Source organism: Cervus elaphus, chromosome 5 (assembly GCF_910594005.1).
Source record: "Cervus elaphus chromosome 5, mCerEla1.1, whole genome shotgun sequence".
In the NCBI taxonomy this organism is placed as follows: domain Eukaryota; kingdom Metazoa; phylum Chordata; class Mammalia; order Artiodactyla; family Cervidae; genus Cervus; species Cervus elaphus.
This window is the reverse complement of record NC_057819.1, coordinates 121,288,372-121,306,167: the sequence shown is the minus strand read 5'-3', so window position 1 is coordinate 121,306,167 and position 17,796 is coordinate 121,288,372. Positions and strand designations below refer to the sequence as shown.

General features: G+C 41.0%; 1 protein-coding gene across 5 annotated transcripts in view; it reads left to right on the top strand.

Moving 5' to 3' along the window:
- Positions 1-17,796, top strand: part of PITPNC1 (phosphatidylinositol transfer protein cytoplasmic 1) — a 253,667-nt gene that overhangs the window by 230,205 nt on the left and 5,666 nt on the right. For 4 of the 5 annotated variants that reach the window (XM_043905090.1, XM_043905086.1, XM_043905089.1 and 1 more), the window contains exons 7-8: positions 2,132-2,287; positions 5,556-5,619. In XM_043905090.1, coding sequence (XP_043761025.1) covers positions 2,132-2,287; positions 5,556-5,619 — 220 coding nt within the window. Of the gene's footprint in view, positions 1-2,131; positions 2,288-5,555; positions 5,620-15,020; positions 15,140-17,796 lie in introns of all 5 variants that reach the window. The other variant, XM_043905091.1, reaches the window with a different exon arrangement.

Here is a 17,796-nt window from a genome sequence, read left to right as displayed (position 1 = left end):
GCGTCTCCATCGTTTTCACTCTGCAGGCAGTACTTTTCTGGTCTTTCTCAGATCTGAAGTTTGCTGTGAGGCCCCACAAGTCTTAACGACTTTGGAAATGCAGTCTACCAGTGTTTCACAATTATTATTGCAGAGCCTTATTTTATTCTTGAGATGCCTGGAATCTATGATTCTACACGAAGATTCTACAATAGGTATCGTTTCAAGTTCCGCAGTGGTCAGCTGAAAGAACAAGCTGGGGCTAGTCCATGAATCAGGTACTAGTGTTGGGAAGATGAGTGTGGGGTGCACCCAGCTGACCCAGGGGCCTCCATCTTCAGGTCTTTCTCAGGCCCCCTGCACAAGACCTGAGACAAATGAAGGCAGCTCAGGCCACGACCACACTTGTTTTGTTTGCTGGGTCCTTTGTCTCTTACATGTCTGGGTTGCCAGGAGCTTTGGTCTCTTGCTTTCAACTGCTTGCTGGCTCTGCAACTATCCTTTGTTTACCCAGTTGCTAACTGGAGTAGGACAACCGTCACTCAGGTTCACAAGGGTTTGCCTTTGTGTATTCTGATCGGCCACAATGTGAAAGCCATGTCTTTTGAGCTTCAAGATAGTTGTTGGTGTGTGCTCATTATTCACCATCACTTCGCTCTTGTGGGAAAGTCAAAGGGCAGATGGGAAAAGAAACCAGCTTCCCCTGTTTAACTCCAACTTTTGTATTTTAAGTTGCAGGAATGGCTTGGCAGTGTACATTTCCTTGTGTATAGTTTTCGGGGATGTACCTAATGGTATGAACTTTTGGAGAGTGCTGGGAAAGAACAAAGCAGCATTCTTTCCCTTTTGTCTTTGGAGATCCAGTTATTGCATCTGTTTGGAATCCACATGATGTTTCTGTTTTGTTCTTTTGCTAAGTAACAGTTCATCCCAGAATTTAGCGGCTTATGGGGATTCCCTGGCGGTCCAGTGGTTAGGTCTCTGTGCTTTCACTGCCTGGGTTCAATCTCTGGTTGGGGAATTAAGATCTCACAAGCGGCACAGTGTGGGGGAAAAAAGAAGGAATATATAGGAATATATAAGCCAGTAATAGGATGACTGACTAGCCATTTAGGAAAACAGAATTTAGTGATTTAAACCAACAGTGTGGTAGTTCTCACAATTCTGCCATCTCAACTGGGCTTGGCTGGACAGGATCTCCTGTTCCTCGTGGTATAGGCTTGAGCTGAAATATTAGAGATGTCTTTATCGTTCATGTGCCTGGCTTCTCAGCTGGAATGAGTGAGCCTCTCTCCACGTGGCCCTCCATGTGGCAGGCTTGGCTTGGGCTTCCTCACTCCATGATGGTCTCAGGATAATCAAACAAGACGTTTTGCATTGCGGCAGACTTCTGGTCTCCAGCTCCTCTTAAAGACCCAAACTGACACAGCGTCTCTTCTGCCACATTCTTTTGGTCAAAGCAAGTCACAGACCAGTCTAGATTCATGAGGAGGGGAAGTAGCCTCCACAACTTGCCTCCAACAACACGCAGGCACAGTGAGGGAGGGAGTTAATGGTGGCCATCTTTGGAGATTATCTCCTGTAATCTCCCTCGTGGTATCCTCTTGATTTATTGGTCTTCTCTCTTTGTTTTTACTGGCATTTTGTGGTATAGGAACACAAGTCAGGCAGGAATTAGTCCCATCATCTTAAACATCAGATCTTTTACCAGCAATTCCAGGGTGCTTTGGAAAGGCATTGCTGATTCTTCCCTGGACTGTAGGGCTGAGCATCAGAGGCTTCACTGACTGCCTTGGGAAGTACAGTAATGGCCAACATCAGTTGAGCGCTTGCTATGGACCAAACTCTATGCTTATGCCTTTTTCATATATAATGTTATCATCATAATCTTCCCAGGTCTATATGTATAATTTCAATGGCAGTTCCTGGGTTGGTTCAGGTGATAGCATAGAAAGTTGGTACTGAAGATTCAAAAATGCTACATAGCCACACTCAAGATCACCAGCCCTTCCCTCCCCAGAAGCACTCATTTCCTTGAGGTACTTATTATGGTGATTGGTTTCTTTCACTTAGCTTTCCATATTCACTTATTTCATATAAATGATGGTTGAACTTTTAAGTTATCATTTCTTTGATGTATTTTTTCCTCCAGGATCCTAAACACTTCAAGTCAGAGAAGACAGGACGGGGACAGTTAAGGGAAGGCTGGAGAGATAGTCATCAGCCCATCATGTGTTCTTACAAGCTGGTGACCGTGAAGTTCGAGGTCTGGGGGCTTCAGACCAGAGTGGAACAATTTGTACACAAGGTAAGTAAATGGTTGGCAGTTCCTGGGCTGTGGGCAAAGTAACCATCTTTGTTGTGAACCAGAGTGCCCAGTGCCCAACAGATGTGTAAGCACTGAACCAATACAAGTTGCCTGCATCTAGAAAATCCTGTTTCCATGAAAATGAATTTTGTCTCCTTTTTAACTCTCTTCTACTGACAGATCTCTTACACTTCACCTCTCATTTTGTGACTTCCATGTCTATTGGGTGAGTATGCTCAGGAAGTTGGGCTCTCAAAGTATGGTTCTCTCGGGCTGACTAGTTCCGAAAAGAGGTTCTTGTACTTGGTACTTGGGCACGCAGGTTCCAGGCAGAGACACAGGGTTTATCTGTGTGCACTGTCCCCCCAAGGATAGTCCTCGCTCAAAAGATCCTGCAAATGCAGACACCTGAGGTAGAAGCTGCCCCAAGAGACAGAAGAAGAAACCCCAGTGGTTCCATGAGATGATGTACCCCAGCATTTCTGCCCTTTTAATAACTCTGTTACCAAAGAATTATTGGCAAGCTCAAAACACAGGTTTTAGTTGTATACCTTCTTTGGCTAAACATGTTAATTTTGTAGCAGGAACCCATTTAGTGATGATATAAGTTTATTGGGTGCTTCTAACATAACTATTCCAGTAGTCATGTATGGATATGAGAGTTGGACTATAAAGAAAGCTGAGCACCAAAGAATTGATGCTTTTGAACTGTGGTGTTAGAGAAGACTCTTGAGAGTCCCTTGGACTGCAAGGAGATCCAACCAGTCCACCCTAAAGGAGATCAGTCCTGGGTGTTCATTGGAAGGACTGATGTTGAAGCTGAAACTCCAATACTTTGGCCACCTCATGCGAAGAGCTGACTCATTCAAAAAGACCCTGATGCTGGGAAAGATTGAGGGCAGGAGGAGAAAGGGACGACAGAGGATGAAATGGTTGGATGGCATCACCGACTCTATGGACATGAGTTTGGGTAAACTCTGGGAGTTGGTGATGGACAGGGAGGCCTGGCGTGCTGCGGTTCATGGGGTCGCAGAGTCAGACACGACTGAGCAACTGGACTGAACTGAACTGAACATAACTCTTAACCTCATGGAAATTAATTGGAAATGCAGTGCTGAGCACTGCCCTTTGAAACTCCTATTTTCATGAGAATAAGTACTATCCAAGTTGTCTCTACATTCCAGATAGGCTGGATATCTGTTTATTTTTCCACTTAAAAACTGATAAGGAATAGCTTTCTGAAATTCTTTTGGGGGCACTGGAATTTAACCTTAATGCACTGAGCTGTTTGTTACTTAGATGGATTTGTCTACTGAGCTTGGGGAGCCAATTGATAGTAAAATGTATAAATCTTGAATTTGGGTCCAAGAAATAGATTGAACTTGCTTTCCTGATAATAGCAGGGCCTGGAATAAATTTGAGACAGAGAAAGGTACTAATCTGCTGAGCTCTAGAATCCGTTTCTGCCCAGCCAGGGGTGAGAGCCAAGTGGCACGCATAGAAATCAAGTTCTGGGACCTGCTGCTTTCCTGCTGTGTCCCAGTTATTAAGCAGGAAGACAGTCTAGGCTCCCAGAGTAAATATTTTCCAGCCTCAGCTCTGCGTCTGTCTCTGGCAGTATATTCTTGACTTCTACAACATCCCACCTTTTTAAAAAAAAAAAACCCCAAATGATCTCCTCTTACTGGGGCCACTATCATAGTATGTTTCATTGTCTCATCTTCTCACAAAACATATTTAGATTGCCACAGGGGTCATTGTGTTTCTTTTCTAGTTTTGAGACTCCGTTTCTCTAAAATACCTGTAAGAATTACGCTCTAGCAATAGACATTCCCATTGCCCATTTCCAAATATAATGAAGTGTCATCAACACCCCCAAAACACACCTGCTGTGGCACACGAGCCAGTAATGAGAATCTGAGGCTCTTATTTGCGTGGGTTTCAAGTGCCAGGGATGCCTTTCTCTGAACACCTTTTGTTTTTGAAGAATCTATTCACAGTTAACGGGAAAAAAATGTTCGAAAGCGAGCCATTAGCACATTATTGAATTCTTGTTTCCAGCAGACAGCTGTGTTGTGCTTAATGCAATAGGGCGTATTTACTGATGCCTCGATGCTGTTCTTTTAATTTCCATGAATTTGACACACTCAGCACTCAAGTGTGCATGGCTTCATGTTGTTTATTTTCGTTACATGTTTCCTCCTTCCAAATCATAAAAGCCTCACTAGATATCCATAGACCTGGAATAATAAACACTTCATTATGAAGGCTTCCCTTGTTTCTGCAAATTCACTGAATTAAAATCCTTCTTTTCTTGAAACATGCTTGAACCTTCTACAAGAGGTTTTTGACAATTGCTAGATTTGTTTGTCAGGAGGAAAAAAATGTTGGAAGGAGAGCACTGAGTATCTAAGAAAGGTAAAAAGGCATGCTGTATTTATATCGACAGAAGACAAAAAAAAAGAATACCATGAAATAAAAACACATAAATGGTATAACACACAAACTCTTTACAATTATTTTTCTTAATCTTCTATTGCCATTATGTGTCACCATAAGAAATAATTTCATTCCTTTCATCTCCAGTCAAGTTCATCATTCCCATTATGTTCTACTCTGGTTCAGGTCTTTTATTTCTGTGACTTTCAATAATAGTTAACATAATAGTTGACTAAACTGCTCCCTCCCCTGACTTCTAATACATGAAAGCCAAGCTTAGAAAGATATCTACTTATCTTGAATCCCACACCTTCAATTATTTTAAAAAAAAAAAATTACCAATATTTAGGATACTTCACTAGAGAAGAGAGAGTTTTAAGTGCTTTTTCTTGGAGGTGATTTTCTATCCAAATAAATGCGCTTGATTTCCAACATTTATGACCCCCTGGAGCCTGTGAGGTGCACCCTTCCGCAAATGGAAAGTAGAACCTGTTTTAGGTAAAGATAAATGAAGAGAAAAATCTGAGGGTGATCAGCCCTGGAGACTTGTTCCAGTCACTGTTGTGTGACTGCCAAGTCGTTGTCATTATTTTGAACAGCTTCCAGCCCAACTTTCAAATAAGATAAAGAGATTAATTTACAGCAAATATGTGTACACCATGGAAAAGTTCTGAGAGTAAGTATGTCCGCCTCTAATTGTCATCCCATATGGACAGAGGGATGGAGAAATTTGTAACTGTCACATTTCCTAGAATTGGAAACCATTCCTTTTCCAGATAGTTTTAATTAAACCTGGTATTCTATCAACCTCCTTCTTTTGCTTTTTTAGGTGGTTCGAGATATCCTTCTGATTGGACATAGACAGGCTTTTGCTTGGGTTGATGAGTGGTATGGTAAGTCAACTCCCCCAAAATCAGTTATAGAACAACTTCATAACACATTGGCTTCAACTTTCAGTCCATCTGGCTTCAACTGCTACCTAGAAAGACAACAACAAAGGCAGAGCTATTGCTTCCTGTATTGAAAATAGCTTTGTCCTTGGGACATAATGAAGAAGAATGTAATGATAGAAGCTTGGTCTAAAATAACCACAGCACTTAATTATTGACTAAGTAGGACCTCAATATGTTTGATGTTTGCATGCTTGATACTGCAGGGTTCTATAATCCTCTGTTGGATTGGCTTCAAACCCCTCTAATTTATCCCAGACCTCACGATCAATGCTGCCTTGATCTTGTCGTTAAGCGTCATATCAGGTGAAAGCAGTCCTTGGACCTGAGTCCTTTGAAACACTCCCTCACCAAAAACATAAGGACTCTTGCCAGGATTCAAGGGCAAAGGAACTGGTGCCCCCTTAATTCTAACTGAGACTATTCCGGCTTTTTAAAAAATGATTTGAGAAGAATTAAACCTGTTCTGTATATTTCCAGTAAGTGAAAAGAAACAAGGTTTGTTTCATCCCGTGATGAATGAACCACACTTCCCATATCTGCAGCGCTATCATTTTGTCCACGTGAATCCCCTACATTCCCAGAATCAGTCATCAGAGGCTAGAGTCCTTGACTATAAAAAGAAACAAACACACCCAGTTGGTGACTTGGGTCATATCTGATTGCCTAATGAAAATGCTCTTCTCTTTGGCCTTTTCCTAAGTCACGTTGAATTTGTTCTCAGCATAACCTCGATTGCATTTTGGTGCCTTTGTATCATTGTTTCACCAATGCCCTCTCTCTTCTTGGCTGAAGGCATCAAATTTAAAGTGAAAAATTACAGTGGACTGAACGGACAAAGACAGTGACTATTAGCTGTTTCTGAACCATATTTTTAAAAATAGGGTTTTATAGGCTATGGATGTGCTTTCTTTTTCCCCCTTTTTTTGCACAGTTTTCCCAGATCCACATCTTCTGAAAAGCAAATATATCTTTGCCTCTTCCATGGTTTGCCCAAATGCAGACCTCTAGAAGAGATGCTTTTGAAAGATCACCATTTGCTTTCTCTTAATCACACGTCTCTGGGCTTCCCTAGTGACTGAGTGGTAAAGAATCCGCCTGCCAATGCAGGAGACTTGGGTTCAATTCCTGGCTCGGAAAGATCCCCTGGAGAAGGAAATGGCAACCCCCTCCAGTATTCTTTCTTAGAAATGCTATGGACAGAGGAGCCTGGCAGGCTACAGTCCATAGGGTCACAAAGAGTTGGACACGACTCAGCAACCAAGCAACAGCAATAACCACACACCCCCAGGACCCAGGATGCTGCTGACAGGCAGCACTAGGCTGACTGGCCACTCTGTCGCAAGCCTCCCCAGCACTTCTTTGTGGGTGTCTGTTGTGAGACGGGGGCGGCAGAGTCTCCGGTAATTACTTCCCCAGATCATTAAACAGATCTTTCTGGTGGTTTTGTCTGGGGAGCTTTTCACAGATCCTTAGAGGGATCACAGACAACCCAAAGGTTAGCAACTGCTGGTCTCCCCCAACTTGCCCTCGTCCACGCTCTTGGCATCCTAAGGGAATTTAAAAAGGATATGCAAAGAATAATAGGCTCAAGCTGGTGAGAAGTTTGGTCAGTGAACTGAAGCCTGAAGAGCCAAAACTCGACCATCTTGAAGACCAGGAGACAGGGCAACGTAATGGATTTCTCTGGAATACCATGAGGCCTTCGAGGACTTTTCAGAAAAGGCAGCATCAAAAAGGGTAGCTGCACACTAGCTAAGAAAGACAATACACTGCAAGCCTGTTGATCAGAAAAGAGACTGAGTAGAGGCAGGATAAAGGACAAGAGAATGTGGACGGGCGTCTATAAAGGAGCGGCTGGAGGGCAGAAGACAAGGGCCGATTTTTTTTCCATTCCAACCAAGCCCTCAGCAACCGAGAGACTTAAAGACTTTTAGTCCAAAAAAGAAAGTAAATAAATAAATAAAAATCTCAGACTATTACAAGGGCCCAAAGCTAAAATGACGCATCAAAGGAAGGCCTTTAAAAAGACCTACTTAAGTTGGAGAGGTGGAGACAGGAATTAACTCAAGGAGCCTGCTGACAAAAAGCCCTCTCTGTATCTGAGTGCAGAAAAACAGCATGTGGTTTAGTGGATGTAGACCATCAGGGCACCGTGTACTCCCCCAGAGAAGGCCTCCACCCACTGTATATACAGTCCTAGCCCCAACCAAAACAAGCAGCCTTTTCACTCAGCAAAGGGTCTGAGACCCACCCCATCAATTTCATGTGAATTACTGGCATCCTTGTCCCCAGCTGAGCAGCTTGCCAGGAGAGTGGTAGCTCCTTCATTACACAGATGCAGATACTCAATCAACTAAATGCTAAGAACCCTGCCCACAGCCCCTCATTCAAGGTAATGCTGCATACTGCAGGCCTTCCGGAGAAGGCAATAGCACCCCACTCCAGTACTCTTGGCTGGAAAATCCCGTGGACAGAGGAGCCTGGTGGGCTGCAGTCCATGAGGTCGCCAGTCGGACACGACTGAGCGACTTCACTTTCACTTTTCACTTTCATGCGTTGGAGAAGGAAATGGCAACGCACTCCAGTGTTCTTGCCTGGAGAATCCCAGGGACAGGGGAGCCTGGTGGGCTGCCGTCTATGGGGTCGCACAGAGTCGGACACAACTGAAGTGACCTAGCAGCAGCAGCAGCAGGCCTTTCGGTAAATGGGTGTGTCATCGCCCACCAGAACAGCCCTTCAGTTTTGGGTACCTGAATTTGCTTCTTTTTCTTTGGTCTATACAAGCTCATTGAGGCTTTATCACTAGTAAACCTGGAAAGGGTTCAAAGAAAAGAAACCCTTTCCTATAGCTTATGGCACTTATTCTCCCAGTGAGGTCCTGGGCCTGCAACTGCAGCATCCCTGGGGTACTTGTTTCAAATTCTCATACTCCACCCCAAACCTGATGAATCAGATGCTCTGGGGGTGTAGCCTAGCACACCCCCTTGTGTTTTAACAAGCCCTCCAGGTGAATCCTAAAGGTTTTTTTTTCAGTTTTTGGTTTTTATTTTCATTTTTTGGCCACAATGCAGGGCATGTGGAATCTTAGTTCTCCAATCAGGCATCGAGCCCAAGTCCCCTGCATTGGAAATGCAGAGTGTTAACCACTGGACCACCAGGGAAGTCCCAAAAGTTTTAAGAACAACTTTAAATCAGATTAGATTGAAAGGGCAGTTTAATTAATTCAGTCCAAATTTAATTAGACTAGAAAATGGTAGATGTCTTCAGGGCCAACTGCTGAACGCTGGTGCCTTGTAAGCATTACGAAAAGGCGCCTCTTCCAAGTAGATTCAGCGCGTGCTGTCGGCTGAGGGCTGAGTTTTAGCTCCACTGACCCTGGGCGGCGCTCCTACGGTGCCCAAACTGTATACCTGTATACACTGGCAGCCCTGTGTGATGTCTTTCTCCCTAATTAGATTCACCACCTCCAGTGCTTAACTGAGTTGCATTTTGTTTTGTTTTTTTTAAAAAGGACACTACACAGGGGCTGTGTATTATTGTGAGCGAATAAACAGAGAGACGCTAGTAGCCCCCCAAAAAAAAAAATAAAATAAAATAAAAAGGACACTACAGATGACAGTAATCATTTCTTGCCCAAGGATTAATTTTGTATCCTTCCTGAATTTTAGCATTTGACTGTCACAGTAACTATTTCCCTAAACGGATTTTATTCTGCTCTTGTTTGTTCTAAACTACAACCGTTTCTACTGTTGGAGTAGTTGAGTTTGGTTTTGAAAGCCTTGATTGGTCTTTATCCATGAGCCTTGGGTGTCTCCTGCATGACTGGAACACTAATCAGAAAAAAATGACTGCATATTTCAGAAGATGGGGTAAAAGAAGAGGTGAATAAAAATAGGCAGCCCAGCTTCACCAAAGCGTGGTTTTGCTTCACAAATCTGACAGTATTTTGAGAGGAACACAGAGGGTTGCCCACGGGAGGCTGTGATTGAGTGGAATTTCATGAATCCTGACCCTTCCAAAAAATAGGGGGTTGTTCTGGCTAGTATAGATGAAACTCCCTCACAAAAATGACTTAGAGATCATTCTGGAGTCCCAAGAGCAGTCTAACAATGAAAGAATCAAGCTGAAGTTGGAGAAAGAAGCTGACTCAGAGGCTAGCATTAGCTGGTTGATTTCACCAAGCCAGCATTTTCCAATGGCCACAGGTTTCCTGAATCATGAGTTTAAGTTCCATGTCTCTTATACAGCATTTTATGTGTGTCTGTTTACATTCATTTTTCTGGAAAGAATCCATTGCACTCCATCACATTTTCAAAGGGATCTGTGCCTCTGCTCTCCACCTCCCCAAATTAAGAACTGTAGAAAAAATCATAACTGTAGATTACAATTCTAGATCTTGTGATCTGAATTACAAGGAAGTATACACCAAGCCTTGAGGATTAGCTGCTTTCACTACAAAAAAAAAAAAAGTGAACTATTCGTAATAAGCACCTGTTGAATTTATAGCCTTTTTTTTTTTTTAAGCACTTCCCAAAGGATGCCACCATTTTGTTGAAGTCAAAGGGGTATCTGACCTAATTCTTGATTGCTGGAGCTTCCTCTGACCTCTGGACCCAGCCACTGTTTAAGACTTCCATTTTGACTTGGAACAACAACAAAAGAAAAAGTTACTTCTGTTTAGGCTGACGGGCCTGGAAATGGAGAGAAAATATTTGTAGAAGGAAATAAAATATAATGTGCCATTGAATAGGTCATTGAATTAAGCTATATGAGTCTTTATTAAAACTGTAATGAAGGAATATTCCTGGCTGCAGACATTTTGTTTGGTGGCATTCGTAGTGTCTCTGTACATTCAGCTGACTTCTGCCCTAAAGGCCTTTCAGATATACAATCTTGCCTCCACTTCCAGTGAAATCTTTAATAAAATGATTGAAAGAAAATTGCCACCATAAACAAAGCTGAAAGATTGAGAGAAGCTATTTGCAATATATGTATCCAACAGAGGATTAATATCCACAGTATATAAAGAGGTCCTATAAATCAAAAACCCAATGCTCAATAGAAAAAAGGGAAACAACCTAAATAGGTAAACCATGGAAGAAGAAATGCAAATAACCAAGAGCCTCTCTACTAATCACAAGAAGTGTAATGAAATGAAAATGGCAAGAAGATATGACATTTGCCCATCTGATAGCAAAATTTAAAACAAGTGATAATCCAGTTTTGGATAGGTGGGAGAACATACTAACAGTTTCTATAAAAACTGATGATAGTAAATACAAATTATCTATGGCCCAGTAATCCCACCTTTAGATACTCATTCTTTTTTTTTTTTTAGATACTCATTCTTAAGGAATACACATACATGTTCCTGAATATAAATACAAAGCTATTCAGTGTAGTGTTGCTTATGAGAGCTAAAATCTAGTCTACATGTAAATGTCCTTCAACAGAAATATGGTCAAGTAAATTATGATACTGCTTATATGATAAATATTGTGTGTTAAAAGGAATAAAGTAGTTCTGTGTTCATTTTCCATTAGTGGGAAAAGTAAGCCAGAGCAACTTGTATCATATAGTATACTATAGTGTGATTCCATAAATGTGAAAATAAATGAGACTGTATGTGTGTGTGTAATACTAACATACATGCAAATTCATAGAAAAAAATCTGTCAGTAGTATCTCCAGAAGGAATGGGATTGATACAGGAAGTTAAAAGGAATCAAACTCTTTTCTCTATATAACCCAGTACTATTTGAATTATTTCTATGGAACATAATTCACACATTAATTGAGTGATTCAATAAGTAAATGATAATTGAAATCCACATATTATAATAAAGCAGAAAACAGTTGAAGCAGACCAGGATTCATACAGAGGTATATTTTGCTTAGTTTATGGTTTAAAAAATTGAAGGAGCTTCTTACCAAATCGTCTGAGTCCGGAGCTTCTTTAATAAAGCTGGGCTGGTGGTAGAGGAGAGGGTTCTACCCAGGCCAATTTAGTGTGACGTTTACATGCTGGAATAGAAGTCTGCTCACTCTCTCACCTGAAAGAGGGTGAGAAAAAGAAGGACAGAAACGGTCTTGCAAGAGGACAAAGACAGGAAATCTTGCGACAAAGAGAATATTTATACCGCCAGATGATCAGTCACCCTCTAATGGCCAAGTGTCAAAGATACTAGGATTTAGCTTCCTTATCAGAATAATTTTGGTAATAGTTCCAGTAGTCTCTTAAATCAGGCCATTAGGCCAGTGTTATTTGTTTAAGAAGACTTCATTTAAGAAACTCTACTTGAAAAAAGTAAATTATGACCTTTCAGATCTGTAAATTAAGGGATAATTAAATTCAGTTATTTGCAAAATAATTGACATAAGATTCCTTTAAGAGTTTATCTGATATACATAAGCACTTTTTTCCTGGGGACAAAGAGATCTGAACCTAAACTGTGAGAAGTGACTCTGATCATTGAAAATCAATTAGTAATGAAGATGAATCAGCTCCAAGAGTATAATCCATCATCAGGCATATGTAATTGAATTTACTAAAAAATTGACTCATTTATAGATTTCGAGGTAATACACTTTGCCGAAGCAAGATGTAATGCATTCTATCAGATAACCTGAATAAGAACATTTTCACTTGATTAGGCTTTCCATAAATTACTGAGGAATATTGACATCATTTCCATAAGCATGTATAGTATGAGAGGATAGTTCACAATTTAGGCAAACATATTTTCCTTCAGCATTGGCTGGGACCAAATTATCATTATCTTTTAGAGAACCTCCCCTGTACTAGAAGGTTCATTCTTTTTTCTTTTTTTTGTCTGTTCAGTGTAAACACTGAATCCTAACCACTAGATCACCAGGGAACTCCCTAGAAATGTTCATTATTATGTGGTCTAATTGAGAGGTTTTTTTTCTTTAAGATGAAGTTTTCTGTAACTGTTTCTTAACTGTTACTTTTAAAAGGGGGGGGATCATGATTCTAGAATTGGCAAATACTCTTTTCTAAAATGTATCTTCTTATACATTTTATACAGTGCAAATTGATGGTATCCATCTTCTAATGACTCCAAATAATTGATTTTGAAATAACATTCTCTTTCTTTCTTACAGAAGTAATTCAGATTTGATGTAGAAAATTTAGAAAATATAGATAAGCGAAAGGAGAACATTAAAATTTCAACTCCTCAAAACAATCACTGTTAACATTTAGAAGTGTACTCTCATTTTTTCTGGCAAAAATGATTTATTTTACCTCCAATTTTTTATTTAACAATATACCAAAGTCATTTCTTTATAGTGTTCAATATTCTTATGCATCATTTTTAATTCCTGCATAATACTATCAGGCCTCAGAGTTGTTTTCAGTTTTTCACTATTATGAACAAGCTAATAATGAGTATCTTCATTATTAAATCTTTCTTCACATCCATAAAAATCTTTGAAAGCCCCTGGTCACACAGTTTAAGCCCCTCTGTTAACTCTGAGCTAATTAAAGATAAAGAATGATTTCCGTTGAGATTCACTAGAACAAAGAAATGAAGCCTCCTTTGTTTTTGTTTTTAAAATGACTAGCATGCCAGTGAGGGGGGAAATAAAGTGTCTAATGAACATGTGTATAAAGAAATTTCTTTAATTTTAAACTTTTAACTTTAAATTACCTCAGTATTCATTCCAGGTATATTTGTGTTTAAGAACTTTTGATAACTGGCCATTGAAATTAAAGTGGTTGTATTGAAAAAATGTTATTATTGTTAACAAAGATGCATTTGTTCTATTCACAAAGCAGCATCTCTTTACTGCTTTGCAGTTACCTTGATTTTCTAAAAGAAAAGCATGCTCTTCGCTTGGCCAGACTGTTGCTTAGCATTCTTGATACCTACATTGCTTATGGATGGCATTTTTGATTAACGGTTTCAGGGTGTGGGGGTGTCACCAGCTAAATAATATCGCCCAGGTCTGGATTTAGAGCTGCCCTCCATCTTGGCCCCAGACCACACTGAATTAATTCATAAACTTCTCACAAGTCTGCCCTTTGGAATTGAAGAGACTCTCACGTGACACATAAGGACTGATATAAAAAGACACCAGACCACATGATGCAGAAAATACTAACGGAAAAATTCCAACTGTAAATACTTGCTCTAAATCCCCACCAAGCTAATTAGTGGTCAAGGTGGTAGCTTGATTAACCAATTGTTGAGCATGTACAATTCATTGTAAAGAGGCATGAAGTTAAATTCTGCCAGGAGAGTGGCAGAGGAATCCCCATCTGGGGAAACTGCTAATGAATTGTTGTAAAATATCCAAGGAGTGGAGTGGGGAGTGCAGGATAAAGCAACAGAAACTTTTAAATTGAGACTAATTATTATTTTTATGCATTGCACATACCAAAGATAGCAGGGTCTTTGTTGAAGTTTTTTATCCCTTGGATCAACCTCGGCACCACGGACATTTTGGGCCAGATAATTCTTTGTCGGGGAGGGAGGAGGACCGTGCGCTGTGGAATGTGCTACCACATCCCTGGCACCTCCCGGCCACATGCCAGTAGCACCTCCACCTCTGTCGTGGCAACCAAAAGTGTCACAGAACTGTCCCCTGTTTAGAACCACAGGATTTCAGAAATTATTATTCTGAAATCCTGAAAAATCTGCAGAATCAGGCCAAAAAAACATAATGTCTTGTGCCATTTTATTTCTAGAACTGTGTGGGTGGAAGTAGTGCCAGCCCTCTTCGTGCTGTTAGGTTAGACTTGGAGTTCAGTGTAGACCTGCACTCTCTGACCCCATGTATTCTGTGCAAAAATACGTCTGTGTGAGCATTGCACCAAATCTCGCCAGGAGCAGTGCCCATCGTCTCTCTGCCCTCAATGTCATGTCTCTTACAATAGCAATGAAAGTGCCCTTTCTGTTGTCGAATGCATTGCTGTAAAGAATTTCCAAATCTATTTTGAAAGGTAAGTATTAAACCACACAAACCTGACCCTGTCCCTTACAGGGATCTTCTAACCATGCTTTTAGGAGATCTCAGGCTACAGCCCTGTCCACAAGCTAATACTTCCTGCCCACCTAACTCACTGTACAAGAATCACCCCTAAATAATCTCCATTCTTCTCAGCTCTAAGACTGTTTTGACTTAACTCCCTTGTATTCACTCTGCCTTTGGCTGGTTTAGCTAACTTTATGATTAACTCTTCATAAAGTTAGTGAGTTACCCGCTTTTTTACTCCTCTCTTTGGCTTCTGCTAAGCTGCCATCATCCCCTAAAGTTTACCCCATTGAAAGTTCGCCTTTAATAACGGAAGTTGCCAACGTCTTGACCTTCTTTCAGATATGACAATGGATGATGTTCGGGAATACGAGAAAAACATGCATGAACAAACCAACATAAAAGTTTGCAATCAGCATTCCTCCACTGTGGATGACATAGAGAGCCAGGCCCAAACAAGTGTATGTAGAATTTTTAAAACATGTTGCCCACTCTTTACCAAACGTACCCATAAACCGATCTTTGAAATGACTTCAAACGCATCAATTCTCAAACTTCCACAAAAAAGCGTCGTAGCCCAGAGGCTGTCGGCGAAGAACCTGAGCTGGGTCTTAACTGGACGTTGTTACCTCTTGCTTCCAGGCATTTCTATTCTTTAAAGCCACTTGACTCGGAGGTTACCTTGTCTTGGTCATAAAACCAAGAGCATAGAGAATGGAAACATTTTGTGGCCTGCACCACAAAAGAACAGAGGGGTAGAAACGGATGTCACACAAAAGCTAGATCATCAGCGCCAGTAACTTTTAAAGACATAGTTAACATTCAGTTACTCGTTTCAGGGAAGGCTATTGGCTCATCTGGTATTTTCTGTTTCTTTGCATTTGCTCTGAAATGCTTTCCATGGCTCTTTATGGCTGTCTTACCTTTGGTTCCTTTTTACTTAGGTTCCTGTCCAGACGGGGCTGCTGTCCATGCATACACACTGGCTGAGCAGTGAAGGTGGGGTGAGCTAGGTCTAGCTGGGACTTAAGCCTCGGAGAGCCTAAGGTTATTTAATGGCACGTTGGTGACTGAGAGCCGACAGTGTGTTGTCTACATGCCAGCATCTTAAATATAGTTCTATCAGTCATCCGTGCTTATGAGGAAGAATCACAGATAACAAAGAAAATGTAATCACCAAGTCATTTTCATGTATCTTTGGCCAGAGCTGTGGTCTCTTCGGGTGCCAGCTTGAGCCCGCATGTCTGTCAGACCCAGAATAATGCATATTAGCTATGTAAGAAATTGCAGTGTAGTTTGAGAAAATTGAGAGATGGCTCTTGTTGTGAATGCTTTAGGTTTGTGAAGACCTCAGGTTGCACCTTGGAAATGTCGAGTGAGCTTCTGAGAGCATGTCTTGGGAATGTGCCCTGTCAGGCCTTGTGTGCTGCTGTTGGTTGCATGTGGCAGCCCTTGAGGTTGAAATGGCCGTAACTCTTCTTGCATGCAGTGGTTGGACTTGCAGAAGCTGTTTGGATCAGACTTAACTGAAGTGTTCCTCTGGAGGCGCTGGCCAATTCCTATAGGGCTTCCCCCTTTCTCTCTCCCCGTTCTAAAGTTAGAAGTGCTCGTAAGGAAACCGTCCTTAAATTGCCATCACTCTCAGTTACTTTAGGAATGTTGATACCTGTCCCCTCTCAGCCGCTGTCTGAAAGCCGCTCCCTATGTAAGCGTGACAAGACAAAGGAAACCAGAGGAAGGGGGGAGATGCCACTAGCGAAGGATACTACACCGCGCTTTCCTCAGTCTAAGTTCTTACAGCTTAAGGCTCTTGGTTTGGAATTCTTTCCATTTTTCTCTGATTATTACTGTTGGAAAGTCAGGTTACTGTTCAGATGGTGACACCTGGAATGGGTCTCCCCATGGGAAAGCCCGTGCATTCTCTGGCTGCAACTCAGAGCCGATCCCGTAACTTCAGTGTCAGAAATGCCCATCTCCTCAGAAGTTACACAATGTGGTTATCTTTAAATGCATACCACACTTGCCTTATTCTTTGAAATTCCATCAAATTGGGAAGGGTCATTGATTTTTCCATATTTTTCTTCTCTATCATAATGAAAAAGTTGAAATCAAGAGGCTGCTGTCCATCACAGAAACTACATGGGTGCTCAGTAAATTTGGATCTACTTCCTGAGCAGAGACAAACTATATTGAAACTGGGCAAAATGAACATCCATGGCCCCAGCAATAAGGAAATAACAGTCTCCTTTTCAACTGAGCAGTTTCAACACGTTTCAAGGAAGAGAACTTCTGAGAGACTGAATAGGAGCGTAGAATCAAAATTCTGTACTTTGGGTGATTCCTGCCCCCTGCTGGATGTGTGGAGTAGCGCACCATTCAGCCACTTGTAAAGAAAACCTGATTTTTCAAAGATAAACTTTGCTGAAATTCACTGAAACTTTTCTGAGTCTCAATTTTATTTTGAAATACCTCTCTTTAAAGAACTTAATCTTATTTCTTAGCTTGTCTAATAGCCTTAGTGTTCTAAGTGGTAAGTTTACAGGTACAGTTCTTGGTATATTCTGAATTTTATATTCTATCAACATGGGCATAGTTTTTTATTTCCTTTGTAAAAACTTTTCCCTTCCAGAAAATCTTAATAATTGTTGCCAGGAAATACCCTTAAGGATTTTTTTTAACATATTTCTGGTTCGCTTGTATGCTATGATATGACTATAGATCATATATCTTAATGACTAATACTATGTTATGAATATTCACTCCATAGTTAATATTTCCAAAGTGTCTGTATGTTTCATACTGGTTTATGTAGTGTCATCCAATGAAGGCTCACCAACTAAGTTCACGGGAAAGGACACAAGTGAAAACACAGGTCTCTGGGAAGATAAAACAGGTACAGAAGCCCGTGGTCAGCAGGTTTCACCTTTTACACCAGGACAAGCTTGTCGGCCTTCACTCAGCGCTTATTTAATAAGACCAGTTACCTATTTTCCCAGTTACCAGTAACAAAATTGGCAAAGGATACCAGGGATAGCCAGACTGAGAGTAATAATAGAGTTCCTGAGAATGAGAGAAGAAATGCCACACTATATAAAGCAAATCAGTCCTAAGAAGTGAG